The 12,255-nt window shown below is 45.7% G+C and overlaps 2 protein-coding genes across 3 annotated transcripts in view; one reads left to right on the forward strand and one right to left on the reverse strand.

Annotated features, from left to right (window-relative positions):
• Positions 1-12,255, reverse strand: part of IFT81 (intraflagellar transport 81) — a 192,661-nt gene that overhangs the window by 129,335 nt on the left and 51,071 nt on the right. The gene's annotated exons all lie outside the window — the stretch shown is intronic.
• Positions 5,021-12,255, forward strand: part of LOC138997934 (P2X purinoceptor 7-like) — a 54,449-nt gene continuing 47,214 nt past the window's right edge. For both annotated transcript variants that reach the window (XM_070399896.1, XM_070399898.1), the window contains exons 1-4: positions 5,021-5,165; positions 10,232-10,303; positions 10,418-10,490; positions 10,901-10,997. In XM_070399896.1, coding sequence (XP_070255997.1) covers positions 5,151-5,165; positions 10,232-10,303; positions 10,418-10,490; positions 10,901-10,997 — 257 coding nt within the window. In that variant the 5' untranslated portion in view covers positions 5,021-5,150. The remainder of the gene's footprint in view (positions 5,166-10,231; positions 10,304-10,417; positions 10,491-10,900; positions 10,998-12,255) is intronic.

Consider the following 12,255-nt stretch of genomic DNA (forward strand, 5'->3'; position numbering starts at 1 on the left):
GGTCCCCGCTGTGCACCTGCTCATCCTGGCCTAGGTCATCGGGTGAGCCCGGCGGGCGCCCTCCAGGTGGGGTCCGGAAGGCAGCGACCCGAGGCCGGAGACACACCCCTCCGGGGACCCCAGCCACCGGGGGATGGGCGCCGTGCCAGACTCTGAGGCAGAAGACTGCTTGGATGTTGTGTTTTAGGGACAAATCCTGGCTAGAGCTTCATCCTCGCCTTTCCTGCTTCCTGTCATTCTGACTGGCTCCGTGATGTCCTTTGGCTCCAGGAAGGAGGGGGAGCGCGTTGCCTAAATTTCTCAATCTTTGCCACTTCCCATTCTGATGATCTGCTAACAGAAACCGTGGTTTGGGATTACACTTGGTTCCTTTTGGGTCTGTGGTTTCCCGTCCTATCCTTTTAACACCACGTGGTAATCCAAGATAGTAGAGGTCACACTTGCAGTTTGCTTCCTTCGTCTTATGGGGTGGTTGGTATAGGTACCTGCCTGCCTTAGCCTCATCACTCCCCATGCTGTCCTCTTTGCATAGATATGCCCAGTCACCATCATTCCTCACAAAGTGTTTAATTGTAATTGAATGCACCCCCTTACAATCTAATAAAACTGGAGAGAGGAGGCGGGAATTAATTTACCAACTGGGCCTGCTTTCAAGGGCCACCTGGATGTTATGGTTGCATAGCTGCTGAGCTAACAGATGTTATCTGCTTTGTCATTTCTTTACTTAAAAGGCCTAATGCAGCAGTCCCCAAACTACACAAACAACCATTTGGGAATCTTTAAAAAAATACGAATTGCTGGCTACCATCCCCAGACTTTCTGATTCCATTGCTCTAGAGTAAGACCAGCTCCCTAGGTGATTCTGCTGTGCAGCAAAGTTTGGGAACTAGTGCTTGGGAACCTACCTGATCATGAAAGACTCACCCTGAGGAATTGTTTAAAGTAACCTGGGGTGGGGCTTGGAATCTGTTAATACTGCCCAGGGAATTCACATGATCAGACAGGTTCTGCCTCTTAACATCTATCAGCCCTGCAGCAGAAGGTACTGACAGTATTCAATAAAATGGCTTTCCGGGTTGGACTCCACACCAGAACCACCTAGCGCCAGTGGTCAGCAAACTCATTAGTCAACAGAGCCAAATATCAACAGTACAACAATTGAAATTTCTTTTGAGAGCCAAATTTTTAAAACTTAAACTATATAGGTAGGTACATTATTATTAACTTAATTAGGGTACTCCTAAGGCTTAGGAAGAGCCACACTCAAGGGGCCAAAGAGCCGCATGTGGCTCGCAAGCCGCAGTTTGCCAACCACGGAAATTCCTAGCCCATCCCCAGGTTTGGACTCAAGCGAGTCTCATTAAGTTCCACCACAAACTCAGTCATGGTGATGCACCCTTGCATTTTGAGTCCCGATACAGCTGGCTTCTTGAACTGACTTGCTGGGTTGGATGTGAAGCATTTGGAATCGAGCTCTCATGCAGCTTTTTCCTCTTAGCTCTTGAAGCTCATGGGAAGATCGGCTTACATCTACCTTAGGGATCTGTGAAGTTCTAGACTGCAGATAATATAGTAGCCTTCCCCCCCTTATCCGCAATTTCCCTTTCCACAGTTTTAGTTACCAAAGTCTGAAACTATTAAATGGGAAATTCCAGAAAAAAAACAGTTCATAAGTTTTAAATTGCACACCATTCTGAGTCGCATGATGAAATTTCGAGGCGTCCTGCTCCATCCCACTAGAGACATGTTCATCTCTTTGCCCAGTGTTTCCATGCTGTGTACAGTCCCTTCCTGTTAATCACTTAGTAGCCATCTCAGTTGCCAGGTCAGTTATCAGAGAGTGACCACCTTCACATAACTCTGATCACAGTGTATTGTTATAATTGTTCATTTTATTACTAGAGGCCCAGTGCACAAAATTCGTGCACTGTGGTGGTGGGGGGGGTGTTCCTCAGCCCAGACTGCATCCTCTCCAATTTGGGACCCCTCGGGGGATGTCTGACTGCCGGTTTAAACCGGCAGTCAGACATCCCTTTCACAACTGGGACTGCTGGCCTCCAACCGCTTGCCTGCCTGCCTGCCTGCCTGATTGCTCCTAACCATTTCTGCCTACCAGCCTGATGACCCCCTAACCACTCCCCAGCCAGCCTGATCAATGCCAAACTGCTCCCCTGCCGGCCCAATCACCCCCAACTGCCCTACCCTGCCGGCCCGGTTGCCTCAAACTGCCCTCCCCTGCAGGCCTGGTCACCCCTAACTGCCCTCCCTTGCTGGCCTGATCGCCCACAACTGCCTGCCCCTGCCGGCCATCATGTGGCTGTGGGTGCCACCATTTTTGAGGGCATGGCAGTCAGTCAGTTACATGTCCTCTCCTTATTGGCTATGGGAGCTGCCATCTTTGAGGGGGGGGCAGTCAATTAGCATGTTCCCTCCTTATTGGCTATGGGTGCCGCCATATTTGAGGGCTGGGCAATCAGTTAGCATGTCCCCTTCTTATTGGCTGTGGGTGCTGCCATCTTTGGGGGCGGGGCAGTCAATTAGCATATCCCCTTCTTATTGGCTGTGGGCGCTGCCATCTTTGCAATGATGTGAGGGTCAATTAGCATATTCCCTCTTTATTAGATAGCATTAGTTATTGTTAATTTCTTACTGAATCTAATTTATGTTAGCTTTTATCATTGGTATGTGTATATAGGGAAAAACACTATATAGGTAACTATCCCCCCATTTCAGGCATCCCCTAGGGATCTTGGACTGCATTGCCAGTAGATAAGGGGGAATACTGTATCTGTATCTGCACTATAGGATAGGGTGGCTCTAGTCTCATGTGGCTCTTGAGCACTTAAAATCTTCCTACTCCAAATTAAGATGTGTTACCACTTTAAAATACACCAGATTTCGAAGACATAATACAAACAAAAAGCACAGTAAAATATCACACTAATACTACATCCTATATTGATAACATGTTAAAATATATTGGTTTCATTAAAATTAATTTTATCTTTCTTTTTAACATGGTTACTAGAATTTTTTAAATTACATATGAGGCTCATGCTATATTTCTTTTGGGCTGCACAGTTTCTTAAGATTTTTATGAAGTGTTGTCTACCTTGATTATGAGGATTTTTTAAATCAATAAATGCGTTGCTTTTATCCATCTTGCCTTGATCACAACTGACTCAGGATCTAAATTAAAGGCTTTAAAAAAACAAACATAAAACTCATCTCTTAAATTCCTGCCAATTCATCTTACTGAAATTGTGTTCTTTTCCCCCCTAGTGACCCATAGCAATCCATCTTCAAAAAGAGACTGAACACGCGTTTCTCAATTACCCAGTTCTGTCATCAGTCACATGATGAAGAGACAGTTAAATCACATACTGATGTGAAATCACGTGTCTCTTTATCAATTCATTGTACAGATGGTGAGATTATAGTGACCTTCCAGCCCTAGGCTTCAGTGTATCTGACTAGAGTTAAATGAAAGCTTATATTGCAGTTGAATTCCTAGAAACCCTGAAGAAGAGGGTTTGTAAGGGGAAACGCTCGTCTCTAGATGGGAAATGAATTTGGAGACTGCTCAGATCAGACAAACCCATAAATAAGTAACTAAAACCAGTGAAGGTTCAGCATCTAGAGCTAATAAGGAGGAGAGAGGGATGCTAGCATTTCTTGATTCCAGAAAATAAATAACCATAATAGTCACTGGAAAGTGTTTAACAATAGCTCTAATGTGTAGTATTGCCCAATTTCTGTGGTGTAGATACTCCCATTGTGGCAATTTCATCCTATCGATGGTGACTCCCAAACATTGTTCTAAGCATTTGACATGCATTAACTTCTGAAACCTCACAATAACGATCCTGGGAAGTCCTGTTATCATTCCCATCTTATAGATGGAAAAACTGAGGCACAGAGAAGTTAAGCTACTTGGTACAAGGTATGCCTTAGCGAGTGATAGAGCTGAGATATGAACTGGAGACCAGCTGGCTTCCATCTGTTTTCCAGTGCCCTAACCACTATGTGCTGATGCCTTTCCATTTTTAATTATTCAGATTGACATTAATGTCCCCTCTTCTGAAGAAAGAAGCATTACCTGTGACTTGAATTCTTGGAGAAAAAGTAAAAATTACTAAAAAAAAGCTATTTGAAAGGTGTATCTTTTCTAGAAGGAGTATAGCATATAAGGCAAGAGAAGAGTCTTCAGAGGTAGAAGGCTTGAGATCAGATCCTGATTATCCCACTCACTAGCTGTGTGACTTTGGGCAAATGACTTAACCTCTCTGTGTCTGTTTCCTTCTCTTTTAAATGGAGATCATAATGATACTTGCCTCACACAGTGGTCAGGATTAGTTAATACATATAAGGAGCTTAGATCAGTGCCTGGCACGTAAAAACACCCCAAATGGTAACTGTTATTACCATAATTTGTATTATCTCTTGGTGACTCTGCAGATCATAGTGCATTTGAAAGTGCTCAACCCTAGCCGGTTTAGCTCAGTGGATAGAGCATCAGCCTGTGGACTGAAGGGTCCCAGGTTCCATTCGGGTCAAGGGCACATGCCCGGGTTTCAGGCTCGATCCCCAGTAGGGGGCGTGCAGGAGGCAGCCGATCAATGATTCTCTCTCATCTATGTTTCTATCTCTCTCTCCCTCTTTCTTTTTCTCTGAAATCAATAAAAAAAATTTTTGTTTTAAAGTGCTCAAATGTCTAATAAGAAAGACAGCATTAACTGATCATTTTCTCTCTGCTGATCACTGTGCTAAGTGCTTTACTCGCATCATCTTATTAATTTCCCACAAATCACCTGTGGTTTAGGTGCTACTATGCCTATTTTGCAGAAGCGGAAATGCAGGGCACCCCTCTCCACACCCTCACAAAGTTAAGTGGCTTTTGCAAAGCCACATAATTAGTGCACGTGGTTCTCCCAGCTTCTGGCTAGCAGAGGCTCCCTGGCATCAGTGCAGATTCACCAAGTCCTAAAGGCCATTCAAGTGGCCCCTTTTATCTTATAGGTGGGTGTTTGTGTGGGAAAAGGGCTACCAGGAAGTGGACTCTGTGGTCAGCTCAGTTACTACCAAAGCCAAGGGCGTGACTGACTAAAACTTCTCAACTCGGATTCCGGATCTGGGATGTGGCCGATTACATGATTCCAGCACAGGTAAGCTGCCCATTACGACTTTGTCTAAGGTGAAAGCCTCTACTTAGCTCCCTGCTCTTTGCTGACCTTGCACATTTGATTCTGATTGGCATGGCCGGTGTTCTAAGATCCCTAATGCCCAGACTGCTTGTTTTAGTCCAAGAAATAAATCAGTGCACACAGATCTCCTTTTGGCTTGCAATCTAAGAGGTAATATTCAATCGGCTCTGTTTCTTCAGCTCTAAATCGCAGTTGGCTTCAACACAGGAAACTTTCTATGTGGGCATCTCGATCTGTCTCAAGCCCCAAAAGGTGAAAAGGCAAATGTTTTAAGTCCGGGGGGAAAATTCAGATAGAAGAATCACCTTTCCACATTTTGTATTTGCTTTATGGTTGTAAACCCACAAGCGAACCTTTTCAGAAAGCATTAAAAACTTTAGCAGCGCCCAGCTGGTGTGGTTCAGTGGTTGAGTGTCGACCTATGAACAAGGAGGTCACGGTTCCATTCCTGGTCAGGGCACATGCCCGGGTTGCAGGCTTGATCCCCAGTGTGGGGTGTGCAGGAGGCAGCCGATCAATGATTCTCTTTCATCATTGATGTTTCTATTTCTCTCTCTCTCTCCCTTCCTCTCTGAAATTAGTAAAAAATATATTTTTAAAAAAACTTTAACAACAACCAGAGATGAAAAGCCAAACAGAAGGAAACAGACATCCCCACATAGGGCTCCATCCGGCATAAAGGGAAAGGAAGAAAGTATTTGACACAGCGTCTTAGTCTCTAGTCTGTGAACCCACAAAGCTCCAAGTTAAATATTGACTCTCTCCAGCCCTGGTATTGGCCATGCACCACACAGCCAAACCCCAACGCAGCCCTCCAGATGGCTTAAGGGCTGGGGTGACCAGAGTGGTAAATGCAGGTAAGCTATCAACTCTGGGCTCAGAGCATGGCAAGGACTTCAGAAACTCTCTCTTCAAGTGTGTTCCTTCCCCTGCTGCCTTCTCAATGGGAGGGTCTTACAGGGGATTCTCAGCTGCTGGAGCTGGTCCTGTTGGCGCACACCTGTCTCAGCAGAGAGACGTCTGCTTCCTATCAAGTCATGGCCCCATCCTGGAAGTGTCATTCAGCCTGTTTATTGGAACCAAGGAAGGATACGGCCCCTGCTTCTGCCCCTCAGTGGAAAGGAACACGCAGCCAGGCGGCCTCCCGTCTCAGACCTGGGGGCTAAGTGGGCCCTCGGGGCTCCTCGTGAGCTTCCGCGGCATCCTTGTGCTTCTCCGAGGTTGAAACACAAACAGTTGTTTGCATGGCGCTTGCTTGGCTCATTTCCAGACTGAAACTTCCCTAAACTTAGATGAGAGATAGGAACCAAAAAGTAAACCACGTGGAATTGTTCACATCTAACCCGGGAGAGGCGGAGGGGCGGCCTTCTGTCTCCACCGAGAGTTTACAGAGGGCACACCTGGGAACCCGACAGGTGCCAGGACAGACTCGGGCTCCCCGCACACCTGTGCCCCCTCCTGTGGCCGTTTCCCTGCTCCCAACATGGTTTGTTCCAGGCCTTTCTCTCAAAGATGCCAGCTATTACAGAGCTCCCACCACCTGTCAGACCTGGGGGTGGAGATGCCTACAGATTCCTGGGTACTTGAATTACTCTGATCCCCCAGATGGCTCCAGCACCCACTCTGCCCTTCTCCGGGGTGTGAGCTGCTGAAAGCTGCCCAGTGACGGGGAGGCCCAACCAGAATCTGTGGGGTCTTTGTCTTTACTCCTTATACTAGGAGGTCATTATTAGCAATTCTTCTTTTTTTTTTGCTTCAGTTATGATTTATTTAAAATTATCAAACAAATATGTTGATTGTAGATACACATCACATTTACCCATATCAACATACCAAACTACAGATAATTCTTCTCTTAAATAGTAGGCACATTTTTTCATGTTAACATGTATAATTAAGAAACATATAATCATCTCAATATGTATTTAAAAGGCATCTATTAGCATTTAATATAAATTCATGGGAAATAAAGATACACTATGAAAAAAAGTGACCTCTAAGTGAGATAATCTTTAAACCGATGATTTATATCATACTTTATAATTAAATAATATAGATTTTCACAGTAAAATCAATATAAACCAAGGATGCTTTGTAATATCAATGCTCTGGTCAGTGCATTAAGATAAAACATATAAATAAAGTTTATAAGTACTAGGAAGAAGGGAGATCATATGATTGAAAACAATAGTGAACCAAAATAGAATTCATCAAGTTAGTTTAATTTTTATATTAAATTAATTTCTCTATATACCAGCAATTATTAGCAATTCTTAAGTCTCATCCCCAACAAACTGCTCTCGAATGTCTTAGAAACTCTAATACATGAATCATTTGGCACCACCACAGTTATGAGGAGAAAACAAGAGCCATCTGAAAGGGAGAAGGTCGCTGGCCAGCCCTGCCTGAGTCTCCTCTGGCGTGATTTGTTTGTTTGTTTTAATTCCGGTTAGGAAAGAAAAGCAGCCAAATTCGAGACCTTTCAATGTTTGTTTGGTGGTTTTATTTGTCCCCCGAGATCATCCGGTTGGCAGAGGATGTTTGGGGCACTTGTTGGCTCTTTTCCCTCCAGTAGTCGAGCTTATTAAGGGACCATTTTAGGTTATAGACTTTTTTTAAAAAATTGAGGTAAAATTCGCATGTCACAGCATTAAGCATTTCAAAATGAAAAATTCAGTGGCACGTGGCACATTCATGATGCTGTGCAACCATCACCTCAATCTAGCTCCAAACCATTCTCGTCACCTTCAAAGGAAACCCCATACTCATTAAGCAGCCACTCTAGTTCACCCTTCCCCTCACCCCGCAGCAAGAGCCAGTCTGCTCCCTGTCTCTACATTTCACAGCAATGGGATCCTACAGTATGTGTAGACTTGTGCATCTGGCTTCTCTCACTCAGGATCATGTTCTCAAGGTTCATCCAGTTGTAGCAGGTGTTTGTAGCAGGTGTCAGTGCGCCCTTCCTTTTCATGGCTGAATAGTATTCCAATTATAGGCATAGACCACCATTGTGTATCCATTCATCTGTCGGTGGACACTGGGGTTGTTCCCACCTTTGGGTCATTGTGAATAATGCTGCTGTGAACATGAGTGCACAAGTATTTGCTAGAGTCCCTGTTTTCCGTTCGGCTATAAACTCTCAGAGGGGAGAATGGGAGACCATAAGATCAGTTTTTAAAATTGTTTTCTAAGCTGTATTACAAAGCCACTGTTCTCAAAACTGCCTGGTACTGGCACAAGAATAGACATATAGATCAATGGAACAGAATAGAGAGCCCAGAAATCGGCCTGAACCAATATGCTCAATTAATATTTGACAAAGGAGGCAAGAACATACAGTGGAGCCAAGATAGTCTCTTCAATAAATGGTGTTGGGAAAATTGGATATATGCAAGAAAATGAAACTAGACCACCAACTTACACCATACACAAAAATAAACTCAAAATGGATAAAGGACTTAAATGTAACACAGGAAGCCATAAAAATTCTAGAAGAATCAAAGGCAACAAAATCTCAGACATATGCCGAAGCAATTTCTTCACTGATACAGCTCCTAGGGCACTTGAAACTAAAGAGAAAATGAACAAATGGGACTACATCAAAATAAAAAGCTTCTGCACAGCAAAAGAAATCATCAACAAAACAACAAGAAAACCCACCACGTGGGACAACATATTTGCCAATGTCATATCTGATAAGGGCCTAATCTCCAAAATTTATAGGGAACTCATACAACTTAACAAAAGATAAACAACCCAATCAAAAAATGGGCAAAGGATCTAAATAGACACATTTCAAAAGAGGACATTCAGAAAGCCAAGAGACATATGAAAATATGCTCAAAGTCACTAATCATCCGAGAAATGCAAATCAAAACAACAATGAGGTACCATCTTATACCTGTCAGACTGGCTATCATCAACAAATCAACAAATGACAAGTGCTGGAGAGGATGTGGAGAAAAAGGAACACTTGTGCACTGCTGGTGGGAATGCAGACAGATGCAGCCACTATGGAAGACAGTATGGAGTTTCCTCATAAAACTAAAAATGGAAATCCCATTTGACCCTGTGATCCCACTTCTAGGAATATATCCCAAGAAACCAGAAACACCAATCAGAAAGGATCTATGCACCCCTATGTTCATAGGAGCACAATTCACCATTCCAGCTAAGAACTGGAAACAGCCTAAGTGCCCATCAGTAGATGAATGGGTTAGAAAACTGTGGTACATCTACACGATGGAATATTATGCTGCTGTAAAAAAGAAGGAACTCTTACCATTTGCAACGGCATGGATGGAGCTGGAGAGCATTATGCTAAGTGAAATAAGCCAGTCAATGAAGGAAAAATACCACATGATCTCACTCATTCATGGATAATAGAGACCATTATAAACTTTTGAACAATAATAGATACAGAGGCAGAGCTGCCTCACACAGATTGTCAAACTGCAGCAGGAAGGCCGGGGAGGGTTGGGGGGCAGGAGGGAGGGGGGTAAGAGATCAACCGAAGGACTTGTATGCATGCATATGAGCATAACCAATGGACATAAGACACTGCGGGGTAGGGGAAGCCAGGGGATTGTCAAGGGCAGGGGAAAAAAAGGACACATATGTAATACCCTTTGTAATACTTTAAGCAATAAAAAATAAAAAAGCAAAAAATAAATAAATAAAATAAAATTGTTTTCTGCTTGCCATGTGCAAGAAGTGAAAGATACTGTCTGTTTGGTTTTTATGTATTGATTTTAGAGAAAGAGAGGAAGCGGGGGGAGAGAGAGAAAGAGAGAAACATCCATTTGTTGTTGCACTTACTCATTCATGGGTTGATTCTTGTGTGTGCCCTGATCGGGTATTGAATCCACAACCTTGTACATTCCCTTGTGTATAGAGATGAGGCTCTAATGAACTGAGCTACCCGGCCAGGGTGGTACTGTCCTGTTAAATGAACGTCTGGCTGTGTGGCTCTGCTTGGCTCCTCTGAAGGTGACATGGCAGGGCTCTCCCTTCTGTCCCCGCTGTAGGAGGAAAGCTCCCTCTTCATCATGACCAACATCATTGTCACCATGAACCAGACCCAAGGCTTCTGCCCTGAGGTAGGCAGCTTCTTGGAAAAAAGCTCGGGCCTCGTGCCGCCTCCTCCAACCCGGACCCGCTGTGTGCGGGGCTGGCCACGTGGAACCTGTTTTCACTCCTCCTTCTTCTTTCAGCTTCCAGATAAGACCAGTGTGTGTAAGTCTGACTCCGACTGTCCTGCTGGCTCTACCAACACCCACAGCAGTGGTATGAACGTGAGACGGCAGCCCCCGACCACATCGCCTCCCCTGAGGGGCTCCCCTGCTAGAGGAATCTCAGGATGGAGAAATCCTCCACGTGCCCCCATGCCTTCACATGATCCTGAGGGAGGCTCTCGACAGTCACCTCTGCCATTGGCGCCCAAGAAGCCATCCCAGATCTTGCCCGGTGCTGTGGCTTGGCATCGCCCCAGCCCTGCAGTTGGCAAAGCAGAGATGTGGCGAGGACTCAGGCAACCATGTTCCTCCACTTCCAATTTTGGGGCACTGTGTAAACCCGAGAATTGGCACAGCTTAGGACTGATCGCTTAGGGTGCCACGGTAGGGCTGCCACCCTCTACTTCACTGAAGTAGAAAACGGGAGACCACCTGTGGACTGGGTCCCCCTCATCCCCGTAGGAGTTGCAACAGGAAGATGCGTGCCCTACAACGGGACTCTGAAGACGTGTGAGGTGGCAGCCTGGTGCCCGGTGGAGGATGACTCAAATGTGCCAAAGTGAGTCCTGGCCAAGGGGAGGGAGTGCCCTCAACTTTGGTTCTTAGGCCGAAGGGAAGGTGGCAGGCGAGTTAAGTGACACCTTTGATGTGTGGCTTTGTGCTCTTGGTGTCTGTGTGGAGGCAGGCTTCCCTGGGGTGGCGGTTCTCAACCACATGTCAGCAACCATGAGTGGTGAGATGGGTTGGCGAGATGGGTTGACAAGATGGGTTCCAGCATTTGTCATGATGAGAGAGCAGATGACTTATCTCTGTGTTAGGATTCTGTCAGTTGCAAATAACTGACCAGAAACAGTTCTGCCTTAAGTCCGTTTTTCACCAAGAACAAGCCCCCGATCCTCACGTTGGGCAGCCAGTAATGTTAACTGCAACTTCACGTGACATTGTTTGACTTGCCATTGGCCTTGCGCCTGTCTTAGGGTTGGGAAGACTATCCTATATAATAAAAGGATAATATGCAAATGGACCAAATGGTGGAATGACTGATTGCTATGATGTGCACTGACCACCACAGGGCAGAGGCTCAACTCAGGAGCTGCCCCCTGGTGGTCAGTGCGCTGTCACAGGGGGAGCACCGCTCAGCCAGAAGCCCTGAGCCAGGCTCATGGCTGGTGAGCGCAGGGGTGGTGGCCGGAGCCTCTTCCCCCGAGGGATCCTGGACTGCAAGAGGGTGCAGGCTGGGCTGAGGGACCTCCCCACTCGAGTGCACAAATTTCGTGCACTGGGCCTCTAGTTGTTTATATTTTCAAAGATTCCATCTGGATCTGGGGAGGCCTCCCCAACAGAGGGGTCAGCCTCCAGTGCCAGATTCTCCTGTGGAAATATATCAAAGTGGGTTCCCTGGGGGACAGATTCCACTCATCTTGTCAGCCAGGAGCTGATGTGGCACTTGGGAGAAGCTGTGGGCCAGAGGACACCACTCTCTGGGTATTTTTGAGAGGTCAGGATCCAGCCTATAGGTGAACTGACCTTTGCTTTGACTTTTGTAAAACCAGTCTGTTGAGCATCTCCCCGAGGGCAGTGAGCCCTGCAATGTCACAGCACAGCCGAGAGAATTCCAGTGAGCCCACGGGGCATGCCCCCCCTTAGCTGTTCCTCAGGCTCTCCAGTTCCTGCTGCCTTGGGCAGGAGGCCCGGAGAGGAAGAAAGCTGAGGGCTTGGCCTATAATCTCCCCTCTTGACCTAGTGTTTACACAGCGGAGTAGAAAGTGCTAGAAATGCCCCCCCTTTTACTTTGACACAATGCCATTGTAACACAT

This window comes from Myotis yumanensis, unplaced genomic scaffold (genome assembly GCF_028538775.1).
Source record: "Myotis yumanensis isolate MYYU_CA2020_CCGP unplaced genomic scaffold, mMyoYum1.0.hap1 SCAF_19, whole genome shotgun sequence".
Taxonomy (NCBI): domain Eukaryota; kingdom Metazoa; phylum Chordata; class Mammalia; order Chiroptera; family Vespertilionidae; genus Myotis; species Myotis yumanensis.